This window comes from Acartia tonsa, chromosome 5, assembly GCF_053477335.1.
Source record: "Acartia tonsa isolate MP-2025a chromosome 5, ASM5347733v1, whole genome shotgun sequence".
In the NCBI taxonomy this organism is placed as follows: Eukaryota; Metazoa; Arthropoda; class Copepoda; order Calanoida; family Acartiidae; genus Acartia; species Acartia tonsa.
The window spans coordinates 33,957,705-33,979,594 of NC_137264.1; the positions used below are offsets into that span (position 1 = coordinate 33,957,705).

The 21,890-nt window shown below is 30.5% G+C and overlaps 1 protein-coding gene across 1 annotated transcript in view; it reads left to right on the forward strand.

Moving 5' to 3' along the window:
- Positions 1-21,890, forward strand: part of LOC145319981 (nicotinamidase-like) — a 70,414-nt gene that overhangs the window by 19,259 nt on the left and 29,265 nt on the right. The window contains exons 3-10 of the mRNA XM_080162392.1: positions 722-830; positions 8,596-8,662; positions 9,686-9,743; positions 10,099-10,156; positions 10,676-10,732; positions 11,269-11,364; positions 12,348-12,383; positions 16,340-16,508. Of these exons, the coding sequence (XP_080018518.1) occupies positions 722-830; positions 8,596-8,662; positions 9,686-9,743; positions 10,099-10,156; positions 10,676-10,732; positions 11,269-11,364; positions 12,348-12,383; positions 16,340-16,508 (650 nt within the window). The remainder of the gene's footprint in view (positions 1-721; positions 831-8,595; positions 8,663-9,685; positions 9,744-10,098; positions 10,157-10,675; positions 10,733-11,268; positions 11,365-12,347; positions 12,384-16,339; positions 16,509-21,890) is intronic.

Consider the following 21,890-nt stretch of genomic DNA (forward strand, 5'->3'; position numbering starts at 1 on the left):
TAATTATTTTTTTCATGATTTTTAATTATGATGTTCTTCATAAATTTCCCAATGGTGCTTTATTGTTCATTATTCTTGATTAAACAAGGACCAATATGTTTAATAGCATCAAAAGGATTTGTTTAAAAGCGTAAAATAATATCTGTGTTAATTCGTTACTAGTATGAATTATATTAATTATTTATCCTCCTACCTTGTAATCCTAAAAGTCCGTTTGTCCCTTTTTTCTCACCTCCTACTAAAGATAGATGTCACTGTCATTATAAGAAGAGCAAAAGCCAAATTATTTTTTTAAACAGTACAAATTGAAACATTGTTGAGAGCAGAATTTTTTCCATTTAAAGTACATTTTTGGATTTCTCTATTCCGGGTTGTTTTTTACCTGATTTTCTCCTTCATTTGGGAGTTAGTTGGTAATATCAAGATGTCCTTCAAAAGAGTGTGCACCAGCCATCTACATTTGCTTTGTTTTATTGTCAGTTCGATGTCTGACATATCACTGCGGTCTTAAAGCTCTATATTTGTGATCCTACTTGGCCAAAAGATCTTGTGCCTCTATCATCTAATCACTCTATTTTTCAAGGGGTAGGCCTAAAATCATGGCAGAGCTATTTGGAGCTTCCATAAATTGGAAAACTAAATCAGTTTAGAAGTTAATCTTAAGCTACAGACAATCCTTACTACTTTTTAAAAAGATACTTTATAACTCTAATGCTTTTAGGATGGATTCTCAGCAGATATCAGATCTGTTCATGATCTTCAATGTATCCGGGGATGGAAGTATGAGCAAACAAGAGTTTGTATACTGCTGGAATGGATGGATCAAGAAGGTAAGATAGATTGATAGATAGACGGATACCAGATGGACAGAGATTGGATGTATGAACAAACAAGAGTTTGTCTACTGCTGGAATGGATAGATCAAGAAGGTAAGATAGATAGATAGATTGATAGACTGCTGATAAGAAATTGAAGTTTGAGCATACAGAAAACTGTTTCTGCTGAAATTAATGGATCAAGAAGGTAATTTAGATGGTATTTAACAATCTATCCCTCTAACTAATTTTTAACTAATCTACTGTCCTCCATGAATTTTGAACTTATTGCTATTCATCTTTTTAATAGTTTTTATAAAACTATCTACACAAATAATTATTTAACAATCTAGCTTTACTATCTATTTGATCTTATACTACAAAAAAAATCATTCTACAATTTTAGGAAGTACTTTAAGTGCACCAATGATAGTTTCATTTAATGTTGATATTAAAAACTTGAATTTTCTGCAAAAAGGTGTCCATACTATCTTATATACCAAAGTAACTGGATGTTTTGTATGCCGTATGTCTGATGGACCTTTTACTTCAAATTTTTTGGGAGGTTGATTTTGGTTCAGGCTATTATGAGGGAGAGTATAATACCTTTCATTCGGGATAGGGCTACAAGAAAAAAAAATGAAAACAAAAAGTAGGTGATATTCTGACTAAATTGCTTTAAATGAACTTGCTATGATCAAAAACAGAATTTTAGAACAATATTTGTATCTTAGCCTTTTTTTTCCTTTTATAATTTTGTACACCAATCTGTGCAAAAGTATAAGGAAAGAACAATATCTGTGTGAAGTGTATATTATTGTTAAAGGCTCTATAAAAGTTTTTACAACTTTTTTTATTTTTCTTTGTAGTATTCAAAATACATTTCTGTTCTTATAATAGAAAACTTGAAAGAATAAAAAACTTTTTTACAACATTAAATGTGATTTTTAAAGCTTTAAAATTTTCTTTTTTGGAAATATTTACTCGTTGTTTCCTTGGCGAGCTTTCTTCAATTCTTGTTAGAAGAGGGCAAAATCAATTATTAATTCTATTAGAAATAAAAATTAAGAACAAAGCATACATGCTACGTAGGCAAGGGGCGAAGCTGTATAGTTATATACACCAAGAGCAATGACCAATAGAAATAGTAGTTCCTACTACCAGTCACAAATGTTTATGTTAAGTACGGGTTAACATAACTTGGTAAAATAACGATTCTTCTTTCTATTACCTTTACCCCATAATTTTGTTCCCTACTGGTTGAACGAACTGACCCAAAGGAAGCTTCTTGTTAGTAACTTAAATTGACGACAATTTTTCCGCTGTCATAACATCCACGTATATTCAATATTTTTAAAAAAATGAAAGTTGAGATTACACATAAATTTGAGGATGTAAAAAAAACTTATGTAGCAATTGCTGATTTAATTCCTAATTTAAGTATTGGTCCTTAATTGGAAAGTTCCTTGATTACATTAGTCTACTTCTCTTTCCAAGGAAAATTAAAAGTTAATGACACTAATAAAGTCAAATCCTAATATAACCAATACTTTATTATCTAATCTTTTAAATATTCTCATTTAATTTACAGGTTTTTTTTGAAATTTAGAATGACAAGCACAAAGATTTAGATTTAAGGTAGGTGGCAATCCAAAACATTTTAACATGGGTGGTTCCAAAAAAACCTCACGTGCTTGAAAATTAAAGGCTGTATATTATTCTGGCCGTATATGCTTAAATAGGTACCCTTTTATACTTATTTTTTATCTTGATTTTTTTAGTGAATATTATTTTAGGGGGAAAAAAAGAAAAAAATTCTGCTTTTAAACCTAACCAATTTTTTTTTTACAAATAAATTAGGTTTTATTAGCGGCTTTAACTGATTTTTATGCTAGGAAATTTGTAAAGTTGGAAATAAAGCAGTGTCTTGATTATTTTCTACTAAACGGCTAGCTTGTCTGTATTGGTTTTCTATTAATAATTACCAGGGTTCGGCAGCCGTGCGTCAGACGCGTGTAAGCCTCAGTGAAATCATCATACTATAACTTTAAAATTAAGCTGGATGTCTAAACCTATTACTAAACAGACAATCCATCTTTTTAGAATTTATTTTTTGAACATGCGGGTTTAAATATGAGATGATAGAGGCGAACGCAATAGTCGTGTAAATATATATTTTTGTTTTCTCTTCAATTACTGATTTTACAAACTGAAAAAAAGTTAGGTATTTTCTTTACATTATTATTTCTCCATAAAAATAGAATGAAAGTTTTTGACGTCAGAGGCCAGAATAATGTTTATACAATACAGACAAAAATTCATATTAGTTAAATAACTAATATTAATCCAATATTAAGTAACTGGATGTAGGTTTGTATGGTAATACAGATGTTCACAGTTTTTTTTCCATTTTGGAATAGGTTAGAATAGGTAAATCTAAAAAGAAGATGGCTCAAGTCAAATTTTTAACATTATTTCAATGAGATTAATCTTAAATTCTTGAAGTGTTCTTCTTTAAAATTTATCTTAATGGTATAGATACTATTAAAATAATAATCCAAAAAAGAAAATATTAAATAGGTTGTATTATTTCTCTTCCCCAGAGGCATAAATAAAAATATAGGGTATAGTCCCTTTCGTGGCAAAGCCTCTTAAGGGGCGTTTCGTCATATTTTCACAGTAGCTTTTCCCCTATTTTATTTCTAACACTGTGGGGCAATCACCTAGCTTAACCTAACCTTACCTAAAATAACCTATCAAAAGCTACTGTGAAAATACGACGAAATGCCCCTTAAGAGGCGTTGCCACGAAAGTGACTATTCCCAAAATATTTTGAAAATGTTATTTTGTTTGATTGTAAATTGGAGAAATGTAAAGACAGTACTATAGATTATTAACCTTTACAACTTGAACCAAGCAATTATAGACTAAATAAATAAACTATAGATACCAAAAATATTATATTTGACCATTGATTTATTTTTATTAGACCACATATTAATAGTTAATTAGATGAGAAGTTAATTATTTGCTGTTATTAGAAATATATTATATGATATTTGTAATTTTTTCATTATAGTGAAGCTTCTTATAGGTCCAGACAAGATTTATAAAAATATCTTACTCTCCCAAGTATATTGCCCTTGAAAAAATATCCCCCTTTAAAATATAACTGTAAATATGTATTTAAAGAGGCCTCTAGACGCGTACTCGATAGTAATAACTTGCTTTTTTTTGTCTGCCAAAGCACTTGCTTCTTTAGATTTAAAGGTCTTTTGTCTGTCTAGATATTTATCTTTATTTTTTAAATCTATAAAACTATGAAATAGTGCGTAGCCTGTAAATTTCCTTTTCTTATAGAGCAAAGCTACTCTAAAGTAATTTTGTCAGGAATCACTACACTATAAAAATTTTCGTCTATATGCTTATCAGTTACTGCTACCCTAGCATCTAGAGGCTCTAAGCTCAAAGCCTAAAGACTAAAGCCATCCAAAGATCACAATTTAAAAATAGAAAACTACCATCCTTGGACCTAAGTAAAAGTTGTTTGATGTATTTTAGCTTACATACAAAAACCATTTAATGCTTTACTGCAGAGGAGAACCATATTGATCCAGCGCGCGGTTAGCGAATTTTTTGTGTAGTCACACTGACAGACATCATGTTATTTTAGTATTTAAAATCATGACATCGTTTATTCGTACCTTCTCCTCTTGTTTTAAATGAACTTTGATTACTTTTTAAAACGTATACTAGGGTCACCCTATCTTGGGGCAAAGCCACTAGTTGTTCATTCAGAAATATATTCATTGCTACTTTTGCATGATTTTATTCTAGCTTAAAGGGTCATACTATTGCCTATTTTCGTATCTTTTGTTTTCAATAGATATTAGACAAGGACAATTTAAGATTAGGTAAGTCAGTAAAATATTAGAGACTAGTAATACGCCCCTAGATGCCTCTAGGGTCACTTAAGGCGACACTCCTCTTTCAATTTACTTTTTAAAAAATAAAGTATAATTTTTTGGCGAGGAATGATTTTTTGTTGGAGATTGGTTTGTAAATGTTTTTTTTTGGGAAGGGGGGGGGGGAAGTTAATATTTCCACCCCTTCAAGAGAAATCAATACTGGAAAAATTTTCGCACCTAAAACAAAAAAAAATCTTTTAAAGAGGCCTCTATGTAAATTATGGAGTAGCAAGGCTTGCCAGTAAAAAATTGCGTCAAAACAAGGTTTATTACTCTCTGGAATAATGATATTGGCAGCTACAGTAATATTCTTTATTGGAGAGTCATAAATATTTATTTCTTACAATTCTTTACAATTTTACTGAACTATAACAGGCCAGTACAATTTTTCAGCACTCATAGATTTAAAACCAAGTGTAGGGGATGTGGCATCTTTTTTTTTTTTTGGGGGGGGGGGTGAAATAATTTTTAAATGGTTTTCGGGGATTCGGAACAGTAATCTTAAGGGATAAGACAAAGGAGTATAAATTGAAATACATAAACAATTATGATTACTACGACTCAAAATAAAAATTATTGGATGTATGAATTTTGAACTTAGTTTTAAATCAGCCAATTGAAATTCAATTGGAGTACCCAAAGTTGTTGACCCAATAGCAATTAAGAAAAAAACGTGGCTATGAAACTTTGGATACAGTCCAAAATCCCCCTGTACCCCACGGCATTACAATCCAGATCAGAAGATGATTAAAGTCCTTCAACAGATTTTGTCGTATACGATAAAATAACCAATGAGAGGCCGGCTTAATTTTTACCATTAATCAATTACAGTGTATACTGGCCTCTCATTGGCTATTCTATCATATGACGTCATAATCTGTTGAGGGACTTTAATCATCTTCTCCAGATTACTTAGATTTTCTAATTCATAAAAGTTATACCTCAATCTAAAGTAAATTATTATTTGTGTATTTTTGACTAAAGAATAGTATTCGATCACAAATAGGTATATTTTAATTATACGTATAAAACACAACTATGAAAGAAATATTTCTTTGAGTAAAATTAAGTAATATTGAATTTTAAAAAGGTTATTATAAAATTGTCTACGTTTTAAAAATGTATATTGCTTTATGTTTTTTTATAACAAAAGATATATTTAACAATAAATAAGTATTTTTATACGTTCTATTGTAGTATTGTTAAATGATATTCCCTCATAAGTTTCTACAAATAGATATTCATTATTGTTTTCAAAAAACGAAAATTTTTTTATTTCTATATTTTTGGTTAACTACTAGTGGCTCCGCACTTAGAATATAAAGGGGCTGCTAGAACGATACATTAAAAACTCTAGCTGAAAAATGAAATAGCATAAAACCATTATTGAATCTATGTGGGGTTTACCTAAAATAGAGAACCCAATCAGTTCAGTGGTTATTGAGATCTTAAGCTTCAGAAAAAAAAATACTACTTTGTTTTATATTTTAAAGGGAGATTTTTTGTTTAAATTAAGATTCAATATTAATAAACTATAAGTAATTTGTTCTTAGAAGCTTCGCTATATTTAAACATATTTTTCAGCTTTTTTTACATAAACAAATTATTAATAATGTCCTGGTGGACGCTTTCATAAGGTTGACATTGAGCAGTAGTGGTTTGTGTTAACTATAGTTTACTAAAGCGATTAATTTTACTTTAGCAAAAAGAAATGTGGTATTGGCGGATTCGTGACATCGCCTTTTAAGGTCGGGGCATTTCATCGTATTTTCAAAGTAGCTTTTGTTAGGTTATTTTAGGTTAGGTAATATTAATGATATCCCAGCAGGGTTAGGCAATAATCCCCGCAGGGTTAGAGCCCCCAGCAGGGGCTAGAAATAGGAGAAAAGCTACTGTAATTATACGACGACACGCGATGTCATGAAACCGACAATACTAAAAAATCTTGTCGAAAAATATTTTTTTATAAAGTTTGGACACTGCTATGTTGTACAGACTAATCAAGATTCGATAAAATTCCACTAAGTGTTTAAATCAAAACATAATTCAAAACGTGTTTAGTTCTAAGATAAATCTTTGGATCCAGCATTATTTACAGTCCATGTAACCTCCCTCCTTTAGATAAAAGAAAATTCTATCAAATTAGCCCAATTATTTTGTAAAGCATAAATTTTTCCTTCTCAAAAATGGAAAAAATTGTAGCTGCTTTAATATGAAGAATTCTACTTGACCGCCACACTGATGAGGAAGGGAATTAGCTATGCAAAATTTTGAGAGTGACGGCATTAAAAATTATGTTTTGTGAAAGTACACAAATAAAATACATGCTTGATAGTTAGGTGAGGTAGAAAATGTGTGTTGTGGGGCTTTTCAGAACCTAATCGTACCTAGGCTAAGCTTTCTAAAATTCAAATAAAATTACTATTCTTGATTTACCTATATATATATATCCATCTAATTATCTATCTATCTATCCACCTATCTATCCATCTATCTATCCATCTATCTATCCATCTATCTATCCATCAATCTATCCATCTATCTATCTATCTATCTAACTATCTATCTATCTATCTATCTAACTATATATCTATCTATCTATCTATATATATACAGCATGACCCTCGAAAAAGTATTTTTAAGCATCTGCAGCCTATATTTCTCAATAAAATATTAAAAGATTCATATGTACTTGTTCTCTATAATTTTCTACATCAGAGGATATCAAAATTTTTTTTTTACATCAATTAACAGCCGAGATTTTTAATGCCAAAGTTTGGAAAAAGTGCTTGAGAAACTGGATATTGCTAAATATTTCTTAGTTTTTTATTAGTATATTACTTTTTATCAACCAGTTAAAAAACAAATAAGAAAGAAGAGCAAGTTTACAATTGATACATTTTTTATTGGATTAAAAAACGTTACTTTTACATATAAAAATTACTTTTCAATTTTTACTGAATACATTTTTCTTATAACCATTTTCCCTCAAATCTTATAATATCTCCCACTTATTAATATGACCTTAAATAAACACCTCCCCAATTAATGCTTACGACCGGAAAGATTAGTGCTTAAATTCCCGCCCACTCATACAAATTACTAAAACACACATAAAAATCATTTAAATTGTTAAATGTTTAATAAAAGTTTGTAGCTGTAACTTTTTAGTTTTTTAACTTATTTTAATAAAATAAAAAGTGTTTGATTTCTGTTTATGTAAACTTTCAATTTGCTACTATTTTTTATAGGATTTCTTTCTGTAAGGGTGTTTTTGCAATTTACACTAATCTAAAAATGCCTTTTAGAGCAAGTGAAAAAAGTGCTTTCAGCATGAAATAAATTTCTTGGAAACGTCTTTATATAAGTTTTATAAAAAGTATTGAAATTATGAGGAAAACACGTCATTTCACTTTAAAAAAACATTTTTCTTGAAAAGTTACTTTTTCCTCAGCCACTTTTTCAAAACTTTGGCTCTAAAAATCTCAGCTGTTAATTCATGTAAAAAAAATATTTTTATATCTACTTATGTGAAAATCTACAGAGAACAAGGACATATACATTTTTTGATAATTCATTGAGAAATATGGGCTGCAGATGCTTAAAAATACTTTTTCGAGGGTCATGCTGTATATCTATAATAGTGTTAGATGTACAGAATTATTAAAATTTCTATCTATCTATCTATCTAAATTGTACGCCCCTATTTGCTATATCAGGGGTAGATGCACAGAATTATTTTTGATATTAAAATATTTATCTATCTTTCTGTCTATCTATCTATTTATATTTCTACCTTTATATCTATCTAGATTGTACGCCCTGTGTCTGCTATAATAGTGGTAGATGTACAGAATGACTTCATTTCTGGTAGCTTAGGTAAGTCCAGACTTTATGGTGTTCATTTGTTTCAACCAATAATAAATTCAAAAGATCAATAATATCTAAAAGCAGTGGAGAAAAAAAAGTTTTTATGACTTTTTATTCATTTTGCAATTTTATCAATCCATATCACGTTTTAACTACAGTTAAGAACTTGTTTATCTTTGGGAAAATTTATCGAATTATTAATTCTAAACAATGGTTTGTATTTTCTGTTTTATGTAAACATATAAAAACAATGCTGCAAGGGAACCACGTGTACGGTGTTTTGTGGAGTTTTTTTTCTGTAAATCACGAGAAACAACTTTTGATAGCGGTGCAACTGTACTTATACATTTTAACGCTAAACTTTTTAAGCCAGGTTTGAAGCTATTTTAACATGAGTATATGGTTACTATGTCTGTTAGCAATCCTTTATTAAAAATAACTCGTTGAAGTGGTGAATATGACAGAGAATCTTCATATAGGTCCCAGTCAGGTTTTTCAATTTTGAGGTACAGTAAATTAACCGTCTTAAGATAAATAGTTCTCAGTTATTTGCAAAATTTAAGATTAACCAAGAAAATATTAAGAAAAATTTAATTTTTCTTTTAATGTGATATTGTTATTTTACAACTTTTTATTGTTTAGGCCTTATATCCAATTTCCTATCTGCAAAACATGTTTCATAGAATTTAAGATCCCTTACTTATAGAACTATTGTATACTGCAACAACTTTATGATAAACCCAAATCCGTCTGTTACCTGAGTTTTGAATGATACATATTCATATTGTATTTATACCAGTAAGTGTAATTTTGCCGATTTGGAAATATAAAATATAGTTCAAATAAAAGCTGACGTCATACAAATACAATTGATCAATGATAGGTCAGAAAACGTTGTATCATTGGTCATTTGTATTGTATAATTTAATTTTTGTATAGTCACAATATAGGCTGCTTTAGAAATGGCAGAACCCTATGTATGTATATCTTATCTGCTCCTAGTATTGTTATTAACTTTTGCTTTATTTTTAGCCATCAAGAACTGTCAAGCTGGTCACCAGGGAGAGGATGTTCTTGAACCTATCAACAGGTTCTTTCATTTATACAACTTCATAGATAGATAGATAAAGATTTAGATATACATTTGGATAAACAGATACACAAATAGATAGATAACTAGAAAGATAGCTAGAACATAATATAAATATAGCTAGAACATCATAGATAGATAGCTAAAACATCATCGCACGGATAAGATTGATGTCCATGACACAGTAACAAAAGGTGTAAAAAACCAAGGATAACTAAGAGGAGCAATGTTATCTTTTCTATACCAACAGAAATAGTATTAAATTCAGTAACACAGGCAACTATCCCGTTGATTATCTACACTTGTTATATAGATGTAGATGACTAGAAAGAAAATAATTTCTATCTTTTTTTAGGATGCTTGATACAGTTCCATTTGACAAGCACTTCTACTCTCTGGATTGGCATCCGGCGGTAAAATATTTGTTTTTATTTTTACCAGTGAGCTCAGGAATAAGACTATGGTGAATCAATTAATGTATATTGTATTTCCCCAATCAAAATTACCCCTTTTCTAAATTAAAATCATGAGTTGAGAGTTTGCTCGCTGTTAATTTGAATTTACCAATCAAATTCTAGTACACAACGAATTAAAGAGAATATAATAACTAGCACAATTTATAGTCCCGTCATTCCTATAAGTTTAGTAGAGACGCTACTCTATTGACTACAGTTTGTCTGTATAGCCGTTTTACTGTATTTTTTGTTCATTGTATCTAATTATAAATGACAAATTAGTAAATAACTTAAACTTATCTCAAAGCTAAATGAAGTGTCCAAAAAAAGGCGATAATTCTGTATTTAAGTAACTAAAACTTGCTAAAATTTAGTCTGTTTATAAATTATAGGTTAGCATGAGAGGCAAGGGTATATCCTTCTCAAAAAGATATGTGAAACTGCTTCCATAAATGGTATAATACCTTAATTTTTCAGAATCACATCTCTTTTGTGGACAATGTTCATATGAGGAAGCTGGCTCCTGAAAGCTCGGTAACATTTTATAGTATCTGTTACTCTAAAATTTCATTTTACTGGAATGTCCAAACGACGAACCCCAATCTGTCCTACTTTGAGAAAGATGATTCCAGTGACGTCATATACGTTTCGGGAAAGAAAACGGGAAGGGGGGGAAGAAGATCTCTTCCCTTTTCTCCCATCTCTTTTGACGAGATTTTCATATACATTTAGGGAAGGGGGGAAGATCTCTTCCCTTTTCTACCATCTCTTTTGAAGAGATTTTCTTCCCCCCTTCCCTAAACGTATATGACGTCACTGGAATCGTCTTTCTCAAAGTAGGACAGATTGGGGTTCGTCTGTCAAACGCCACTGAAGGATCTTTTACAGAAACTTTCTTGTTTATTAACGGATTTCGTATTAAATCTTGTGTGACTAAATACAAAAATATCTTTGCTTAAAAATTTGTTATATATAAGCTGGACGGATTATTTACAATCTAGAGTAATGAATGTATTGCTATAACACAAATCATTTTCATAAATTTAAAACTGAGATGAATTTATTTTTAGAAAACCAACCCCAATGACTGTCAAACCTATGATGTTGTGGTCTTCGAAGGACCTCCGAAAGTCACCCAGGCACTCTGGCCAGCCCACTGCGTCCAGGTAATGATGGATACTCATAGCTACAGGATGGATAGCAAACCTGGCAGGGTCATCCAGGTAAAGACCAAAATATTTGTTTGACTTAAACAAAGCATTTTATCTTACCAAAATACTAAAATATCCTCTAGTAGTACATCCTCATATTAAATACAGGTGTTCAAGTCAATTTTAGGTTCCAGGTATGATCCTGCAGGTCCTGATCCTCCAGGTCTCCAGAAATCTTTAAAAGGCTCCTGTGGCCGCAATTTTTGACTTAGAGACTTCAAATTTCAAACTTAAGCTTATCTTACATGTCTACATAATGTATTAAAATTTCATAAAGATCCGCCGCCGTTTTCCCGCCGACCGCCGACTGCGGCGGCTGGCAGCTGCCAAGTACAGCTGCGGCCGCTGAAATTATATTTTGATATTTCAAATATAAAATTTACATAAAGATAAACATTTTCTGCAAACAAAATTTTATTCTAGCTTCAAAAATAAAAAAAATTACATCCGTTTGAAATTTATAAGTAAAAAAGGACCTAAAAACAAAGGTTGTTAAATAAAAGGGTGAAGGAAGTGAAAATTGACCTTGACTTACGTTAAGTCAGAAATTCATCATAACACAGGGGACTTGAACAAAAAATTTTAGCCCTCTAGCTCTAATAGGAACTGAGATAATACCCCCCCCCCCCCCCCGACTGATTAAGGTGCGGCAAGGGGCCCGACTGTAAGGGGTTAACATTGTTTCAATTATGATTTTAAAGACAGGAACATGGAATTTCTAGGTGCTTTCCCTCAAAATGCATAGGGAGCACATAACCCTTTTCTCCTATTTTCCTTTATATTAAAAGAAACAAAATAAAGTCGGTGAAGGAAATGTCTTTTAAAACGCCAACAAAAAATTATATGATATAAAAAAAACAAGGTCAAAATTGAAAATTGGGATGAAAAAAATTCTAAGATCAATATAAAGATTTCTAATATCAGTTGTTTAATTTCAGGAAAGTTGGGGAGCTGAACTTCATCCTGATTTAAAGGTAGAAATATTTATTTTTGTCTACATATCTTTATCAAATTTATTATAAAACGATTTACCTTACTTCTTAAAAATTGTGGAACAATAATCGGTTAAGACCTTGCAAATTGCTGTACCAGATTGACGTATTTATAGGGTCACTGAAAGGTTTTTACCTATTTTTGGGGATTACATAACCCTTCAAGCAGAATTTGCCCCTAGAAAAAATAAATACCAGCAAAAATTTTGTTTATTCATATCCTTTTTAAAATGGTTAAAGTTTCTCTCTCATTCAGAATACCAAAGTCGGAAACAAAAAAGTTTGTGAACAGAATTTTGTAAATAATTCAATTATCTCAAGCGCAAAGTTTTTCTATAGAAAATAAACTGTGGAATCCGGTAAAATCCACTTTCTGCAAGTAAGCAAATTCTTTCAGCCTCTTGGTAATGTCTTGGTCTTGGTTAAGATGAGTTGAGGGTAGTTTAAAGAGATTTCTATTATTTGTCCACATTATATCTATATTAATTGGAAGCAAATTTGAAGTATTACTAGTTTTAATTATTTATTGTTTTTTGAGAATTTTTTTCATTTTCTAATATGAGATTGAACGATTTCTTATTCTTAAACTCAGCCTCCTTAACTTTTGGTATAAAAGTTTAAAAGATAAATGTAATTAGTGTTTATTGTTTAACTAGCGGTTATTCCTCCGGAGGCCTCTAAGGGCATTTAGTTGGGGAGTGAGTCGATCCCACACCCGTTTCATATAAGTTTTAGAACATGATATAGTAAACTAAATATTGCCTTTTTTGGAGGGGGTAATTTTTTCAAGGGGCCATTTTTTTGACGGGTTGTTTTATCCTCACCCAAAAAAGTTATAACCCCCAGAAACTATAAGAAGCTTTACTGTAAAGTAGATCCATATCGTTTTAGCAGTTAGAGAAATCCTTTGGTACATACAGACAAACACAGATTCTTTTTTTTTATTATAAGGACTATAAGAGTGAGAACAAGAGGTAGTGCAGCTGTGCATTCATAATTTAAGATTTTTCATTTGCGAGAGCACATTCAATTTTCAACTCGATGTGTAATGTGTATTCATTCCTTCATATACATATTTTAGAGAGAATGAAAAAAAATAATCTTTTATTTGCTAAGGGAAATTCCTTCAAATTTTTGCAGTGCAGTGGTTTAATGTAACGCTACAAAAGAAATAAGAATTTAGGATAAGATAATGTATTTTTTTTTTATAATAAAATAACATGATCTGTATGTGTGTATCAAAGTATATCACAAACTACTGAACCGATATGGAGCTCCTTTACCGGGTAGCTTTGCATAAGGTTAATAACTGTTTTGGGGGAGGTTACCACCACACTCCCATTAGGAATTACTTTAGAAAAAAATGACCCCCAAAAATTAACAAAATAGTTTTTAGTTAGGCTAGTTTAAGATTAGCCCAGTAACACTATCCTATTATATAAAGTAGTAATCTATTTTTGTCTGTAGCGAAGGATCTCGCTAACCATTTAACCGATATAGTCCTCCTATTCAGTGAAGCTGTTGATCAAACCTCTTGGGGCAAAGCCCCTAGAGGCTAGGGGCGAAGCCACTAGTAAATTAAAAAAGTTTATTTTTTTTAAGATTCCTAAATATATATATAAGTACCAAAACAGCTGATTTAGTCAAAACCGTTTATTTGGTAGGTTGTTTAAAGATCATTTCAGAGTGAATCATTATTTTCCAAAACGGTTTTCAGATTCTGGACCAGTATTTCAGTACGGTTATTTTGATATGCAATATGACTATGATTCAAGGAATATTAATTTTTGGTATTATTGGGGGCGGGCAGATTTCATTCTTTGAAGTTTCTCAGGGTTTTACATAGTCCCAGTAACCCTTTCCTATGTGTAGTAATGTGAAAATCCTCAAAAGCTTTCAAATCGACCCATCCTATTATATACATATATCTCTCACTATATTCTTTTAATCTTTGGTGTTGCTCTACTTTTATACAAAATTGTCTCTTTGGTTGATTTGTTTTTCTTTTAGATTTCAAAATGTTAAAATATTCAAAATTTAGAAAATAAGAAAGAGAAAAACTTTGTTCATGAATCAATAATGTTTTATTTTTAACTGGAGTGGTTCTTTACAAACTGAAATTGCTTTTTATACAATACATAGTTCAATAAAATTAAAAAAATAAAGTTTTGCTTTTATTAGAATTTATTTCTCAGTAAAAACAATAATTGATTTTTAAATTCCTTTAAAGGTTTCTTTATTTTTAAATTAACTATATTTTAGTTTATATTTTGTATTGATTTCTTCTTTAGAAAATCTTATGATTTGTTGATTAAAGGAAGTTTGACTTTATTAAAACATGTGTTAACAAAGTTTGGTAATCATAGGTATATACAAATATGAATTAAAGATATTTTACGGAAAACTGATTATTCAAAACCAAGTCTCATGTATATTTATTTTAAAGATTTATTTTATTTGTTTAAAATTCATGTTGGTGTGCTATGTTGGCGGTATGCAGGGATAGGTTATAGGTTAATATCCTGAAATTTGATACTGAATAATATTTACCATCCAAGAAAAGTAATGACTTATTTGGTTTTCTGATTTGTCCTGATTATCAAGTATCACCAAACCATCATCAGAATGAATAATATTATTTTTTTATATTAAAAATCTTTATCTCCAAGGATTTTTTTATTTTGGGGGGGAGGGGGGGGGGGTAACTAATAAAGTTTAAAATACTTTTTGGGTAACTACAACACCACAAAATTTGTTTAAGAAGGTAACCCTTAACCCCCCTCCCTTGAACGACCTTGATTGACTTTGCATATAAAAAAAACCCTTTTTTAGCCTTTTTTTTAACCATTACAGATCGGGCCCCAATTCCCACCTTAATAGATTGGGGGGGGGGGGGGCTCTAAGAGCCCCCACTCTATCTCGGCTCCTGTTACAGAAAGAGACATAAATTTTTTTTCTGGTGGTTCATGTGCATTTTTAGAGAAAATTACTTTTTCTAGTCATAGCGGTCAGACCGCTCCTTAGCTGCTTTTTTAGCGGCCAGCCGCTAAATATTAAAACAGCTGTAGAGCGGCCAATTTTAATGCTAGGATTACCAAAGTTTATGTGGAACTTTTATTTGTCATAACAAAAAAAATATTATTTCTGATCATCGCCGAAAAACGGCAAATAACGGAAACCGCCATTTTCGGCTGTTACGGTGGTAAAACGGCGATTTGCGGCGCCAATTATTATTTTTATCTGCTTCTTATTGCTCAAGGATTTACCAAAAAAAATGTATAGGTCTCTAGCTGTAATAGAAGCCACGATATTTATGATATATGTCTATAGTAAAAGCCGAACAAAAAATCGGTCATAAAATCGGTCAAGGAGGGACCTACAAAAAATTACATTAAAAAGCTAGATTAGAGCTTTTAGACCCCCCCCCCCTCAATCTATAAGGGTTAAAATGTTTTCTATTTAATAAATATTTTGAAAATTTCCAATTGACCTGTCCTTGTAAACCTGAAAACATGTAAATTTAGGTAGGATACAAACACCATAACTTACACTCGATACATTCTTTACATATCACATCACTTCAGTATACAGACTTGAATATTTTCAAAATTCAACTGTTCAAGAAAACACTTTTATATGTTTTAGATAAAATTAAAAGTTAGATTCAATCTCTATTTAAAAGTCAAATAACATATGAATTCAATAAAATATCAGGCTAGGTTTTAAAATTGCTTTGTCTCCTGTATTTCATTTTTCAAAAATAAAATTTTATTATAAAAATGTAAAAAAGAGCAAACAAATTTCAATAATACATTAGAATTTGAATTTTGTTGAGTACAATTAATTCCTTTTTATTCCCTTTTATATAGATTTAGTTAAAATAACAATTAAAACAAATAGTAAGGTAATATATTTTTACCAACTGAACTGTTCACTAGGTTCACCCACAAGGCAAGCAGGTGTACAAGGGCAGCAACCCAGAAGTTGACTCTTACTCCGCCTTCTTTGACAACAACAAGATCTCAAAGACGGTGTTGGAGGAGATGATCAGAAAGGAGGGCTGCACTGATCTCTATGTCTGTGGCATTGCTACTGATGTTTGTGTTGGTAGGGATGCTGATCAATAACTACACAGTTTCTATAGTGTTTGGTATTATAATCAGATCATCACAAGAGCCTTGATCTTGATTTGTATCCAATACACTGTAGAAATTTGATAAAGCTTAAATTTAGAATAGTTGTGTTTGTCTTTCTAACTTGTGGACATAGCGAGTGCGTTAATATGCCTGTGTTTGAATATTAATATTTGTATTTAGATTCTATCAAACAGTTAACCAGAACATACTGTATTAATCAATTTTTTATAATGATTATTTTTAAACCATTGACTATATAGTCTTATTGACTTCAACATGTAGTTAATTAGTATTTTTTTAACACTAACTGCCTTCTAGATTTATTTACATAGCTATTGTACATTTCAGATTTCTATTAGGTTGATCTCAGATGGGCATGATTTATTTTGTAGTGTTGTAGTACTAACCTTAAAAAGTATTTAGCTAATAATGCTTTGTACATATGCTCTAATGCTTTCTTAGATTCATCCCAAAGCTGATCACATACTGAAAGGCTTTAATCCTGAAATCGACTCATATTCTGCGTTCTTCGACTGCAATAAGGAGGCAAAGACCAGGTTGGATGAGCTAGTACGGAAAGCGGGTTGTACAGACTTGTACATTTGTGGAATAGCTACTGATGTTTGTGTGGGTAGGATGATAGATTTGTATGTTGGACATTGACTGTTCCGAAGTTGATGTTAAAATTAGATTAAATGGTTACTGAATTTATTATCTAACTATTACACTAAATTTCTTTCAGATCTAGTAATACATACTTATGTTGAGTAATAAACTTGAGTGTCATATATAATCCAAGCAAAAAACATTCAAACCATTAAAATTTTACAGGACATCATTAATATATAAATAAATTCCTTTAAAATCATGTAGTGCATGTTTGCTTTAAAATATTGTGCTTTGATAAATTTAATGCTTTGTTCAAGCAACCACTTTTCTTAGAATATTAGTAGTGATTAAAAACCTTTGTTTGCTTTGTTAGGTGGCTAAATGCAGCACATTTATCTACAAGGGTATTGATTCTGAAATAGATTCTTATTCAGCTTTCTTTGATGATAATAAACAGGAATGATTCAAACTTGTGTAACTTTAATGGAGAATCTAGCAGCAACAACCTTTTTTAAAGAATTTTAGTTTTTAAGATTTTTTTTTCATTTTCCTGCTTTGAAAAATGCTAATTTAAAACTCAAAACTTTATTTGTTCTTCATTATAATTAAAGAAGTATTTATAAAAAGTTTATGACGTTTATAGTTGAGCATTTATGTTGCTTATAAAGTGTTTCTAGAAATTACTGCAAAATTTTGACTTAGTAAACTGTCTTTGTAGCAGGAATCAAGAGTATTATAATAGTTGAATATAAATCTTTACTTTTGAATGTATACAGTCAATAGTTTGCCTCAAAGTAGTATAAATTTATGACTTAATTAGCTGTAAATCAATCTGTTATATTATAAAAAAGATAAAAATGTTTCATATCCTTTATCCCAGGTTGATTTATTAATGCAGATATTATGTTGCTAACTTAAATCTTTTTACTTAACTAAGGGCCTTTTAATATAAAAAAAACAATTTGAGAAATGTATATTTTGTCAAATGTACATTTTGTCATACAAATAAGAATTCTTTATATTAAAGTTACACTATTTTGACCTTAAAAGATGGAAACTGGTCTAAGAACTAGTTTGCGCAGGCATGGGATAACAGACATTGTTGTGTGCGGACTTGCCGCGGATGTTTGCGTGGGTAAATGATCAATCAATCAATAACACTCTCCCTGTAAATATTCAGCAATACTTTTATGTCTTGCATATTTTCCCTTAAAATTTTTAATTCGAAATCTTAGAATCTGTAAATATTTTCTTTAAAAAAATGAAAAAAAAAGTTTTTAAATGGTTGAAATATTTATTTCAGTTCAATTAAACTTGTTTTCTTTTTCACAAACATCAATTAGCCTTGGTTCTAATTGCAGATTATTGCATTATTGTATGATATGTCCTTGTAGCCTTTAATTATCAACAGCTAAATTGAAGAGTTGGGTATCTAAAATTAATTGACAGGACAAAAAACAGTTAAATTATAAAGTTAAGAAATGTAATAATGTAAATCTACAGGAGTTTTAACTTGTAAATACTTTACAAGTTTGGCAATTGATGATATTTCTGTGAGTTTATTTGACAGCTTGAACTCTACAAAGCATTTGATGAAATTTAAATGCAACTACAGTGTTTTTTTTTATGAGAACTTTTTTGAAAGCAATTTTACCCCACTTATAGTTATCAGAATTTAATGATTAATGGCTTATTTTCTTCGTTTTTTAAGGGAAATTATGAAACAACCAAAAAAAATTACAGTTTTTGTTGAAAAAGTACAGTAAAGTTGAAAATTAAAAACTTAGGTGTCAACATCTAAAAATGGTTTTAGCGCATTTTTCTTATGCTCAAATAATCAACCTTTTGCAAGAATGGCTGCTAAACACTTCAAAGTTGAGATATAGAGCTAACAAGAATGACAACATCCATAAGTAGCGAAGCACAAAAAATTGTAGATGGGAAAACGTTATTTATTATAATCAAAAATAGATTTATTGGTTAAAATAAACACAAAACCTTGTTTTATTTTGTTTGATGACGATGGTCAAAGTAAATTACATAAAAGATGCTCATAATAATGAGAAAAATTATTTTGATACTGATATTCCAAAAAAGTTTGAATATTGGATAAAAAAACAAAAATATGGGGAAATATGTAAAACATATAAAAATAGCCAAAACCCTGGCCGCCATGGTTGGTTTCTTAAAACGAAAGAAAATTTAATTTTTATATCCTTAACTTAAAAAATTAGGAAAATCGGACCATATACACTGAAAATATGGAGAAAGATGTAAAAATAGCCTAAAACCTGCTAAAAGGCAGTCTGGTCGTCATGGTTGTTTTCTTTAAAAGACGGGAAATTTTATTTTGATATCAATAACTGAAAACATTTTGAAAATTGGACTATAAACACTGAAGACATGGAGAAAAATGTGAAAAATATAAAAATAGCCTAAAACCTGCAAAAAGGCAGTCTGGCCGTCATGGTTGGTTTCTTTAAAAGACGGGAAATTCAATTTTGATATCTATGATTGAAAAAAATTTGAAAATTGGACCATAAACACTGAAGATATGGAGAAAAAATAGAAAAATATAAAAATAGCCTAAAACCTGCTAAAAGGCAGTCTGGCCTTTATGGCTGTTTTCTTTAAACGACAGGAAATTTAATTTTGATATCTATAGCTGAAAAAATTTTGAAATTCGGACCATAAATACTGAAGATATGGAGAAAAATGTGAAAAATATAAAAATAGCCTAAAACCTGCTAAAAAGCGGTCCAACCGCCATTGACGTTTTATAGTCAATTGTGCTCCTTAATGATGGGAATGTTGTCAAAAAATTTCAGCATCCTATCTTTTATAGGAGCTGAGTAAATCCCATTTCCCCCATAGCGTTACGGACGGACTGACGGACGGACGGACAAAGTGAATTATAGAGTAGCTTTGCTACTAAAAATGTATACAGATACTATTAGGGACATGTACTAGAACATATCAAAGTTTGAAGGTCATATCTCAACCAGGGAGGGAGTACTGGCCCCCCAAAGTCGACTACAGAAAATCCATTTTTTTAAAGAAAAATGCGCCAAAACCATTTTTATATGTTGACACCTAAGTTTTTAATTTTCAACTTTACTGTACTTTTTCAACAAAAACTGTAATTTTTTTTTGTTGTTTCATAATTTCCCTTAAAAAACGAAGAAAATAAGCCATTAATCATTAAATTCTGATAACTATAAGTGGGGTAAAATTGCTTTCAAAAAAGTTCTCATAAAAAAAACACACTGTATAATTAAATTTTTCTTAATATACTAAGGATACCAAATTTCTGTGCACGCTTCTTTATTGTACCAATGTCAACAAATGTTTTATTTTTAGTACAGTTCCAAGTCTCATTGCATGTCATTAGTTTAGCTCACTTGCATGATTTACTTTTCAAGTTATTTGAGTTTCCTTGTCAAAACTTATATTATTTACCTCCTAGCATAAATGATTACAACTACAGAGTTATTTTTATAACATAAGTTTGTTTAATACAGAAATACACAATAATCTTTCAAAATCATAAACAAGCGGCTTTGCTGTCGGGGAGATGTCGTATTCAAGTTTGGACAACACCACGTAATATTGTAGAGGTTTGAAATGGTACCTCATGCTGCTATGTCTGGAACGTTACACTAATAGTGAGTAAGACGAATGCATTGGCCCTTAAACAGGCGCAATTCATTACCATTCACAGTTAGGAATTAAACACAAAGGAAATGCAATCAAAATTTTAATTGTCTGTTTGGATGTTACTTAACCTAATATACCAGTGATCGTTATAGTATTGCATCATATTGAAAGCAGATGATGTTATGGTGTCTCTAGATGATCAATTGAAATGGAATGCGAATCCGTAGTCTTATGATACATGAATAGAGTAAACAAAATCGGCTAATACATATTCTTGATAGTCATTTGTCTTTACATTTCAAAGCACAAGACAGTTTGTAGAATAGCCTCGCTGTATAAAAATCCCCATATAAAGTCTAGAGGTTATGTACTACAAGTATATAATTGCCAAGGATACAATGATATTCCAATAGAAGATGGATTAATTTACCAACAAAGTCATGCATATATTATACCCCTAAAGTTGTTGCTGGATTTATAATTTTAAAGTCATGGGATGAATAATTGTATTTAAATCCTGTATTTTTTACAGTCATAGGTTTGATCAAGGGCCCTTAAGAATGATGTCTTATCTTCAATTGTCAATCCATTTGTCCCTGATAATTTTATATGTTTGTGTGTAGTTATTTATTAAGATATTAATAGACCTTTAATAGTCATCTATTTCCGGTGTTATTTTAGGTTTTTATAATCATTCTCTAGCCATTAATCATTTCAATATTATTAAAAATTATAGAAGTTATAGAAATGACTTGAAAGACAAAATGACATATTTTTCTAGTAGCGTAGCTACTTTACAAGTCACTTATTTCAATCTGTATTTTTTGTCTACTCCCCTACTACTACTATTTTTTACTCCCCTTCTTTAAACCCCTACGCTGCCGGACCTCTGCATGCGGTGCTGAAACCCTTTGGATATACCCTGTACCCAATATAACTTAACCTATCCAGACCTAAAATAAATAGATAAACGAAAATCTACGCCTCCATACTTATTATTTTCAATTTATGTCAAATTAACGAAAGGTTTTTTTTGCCCGACTAGGCAATTTAAGGGAAACCGCAACTTTTCCTTTGCATTCACCTA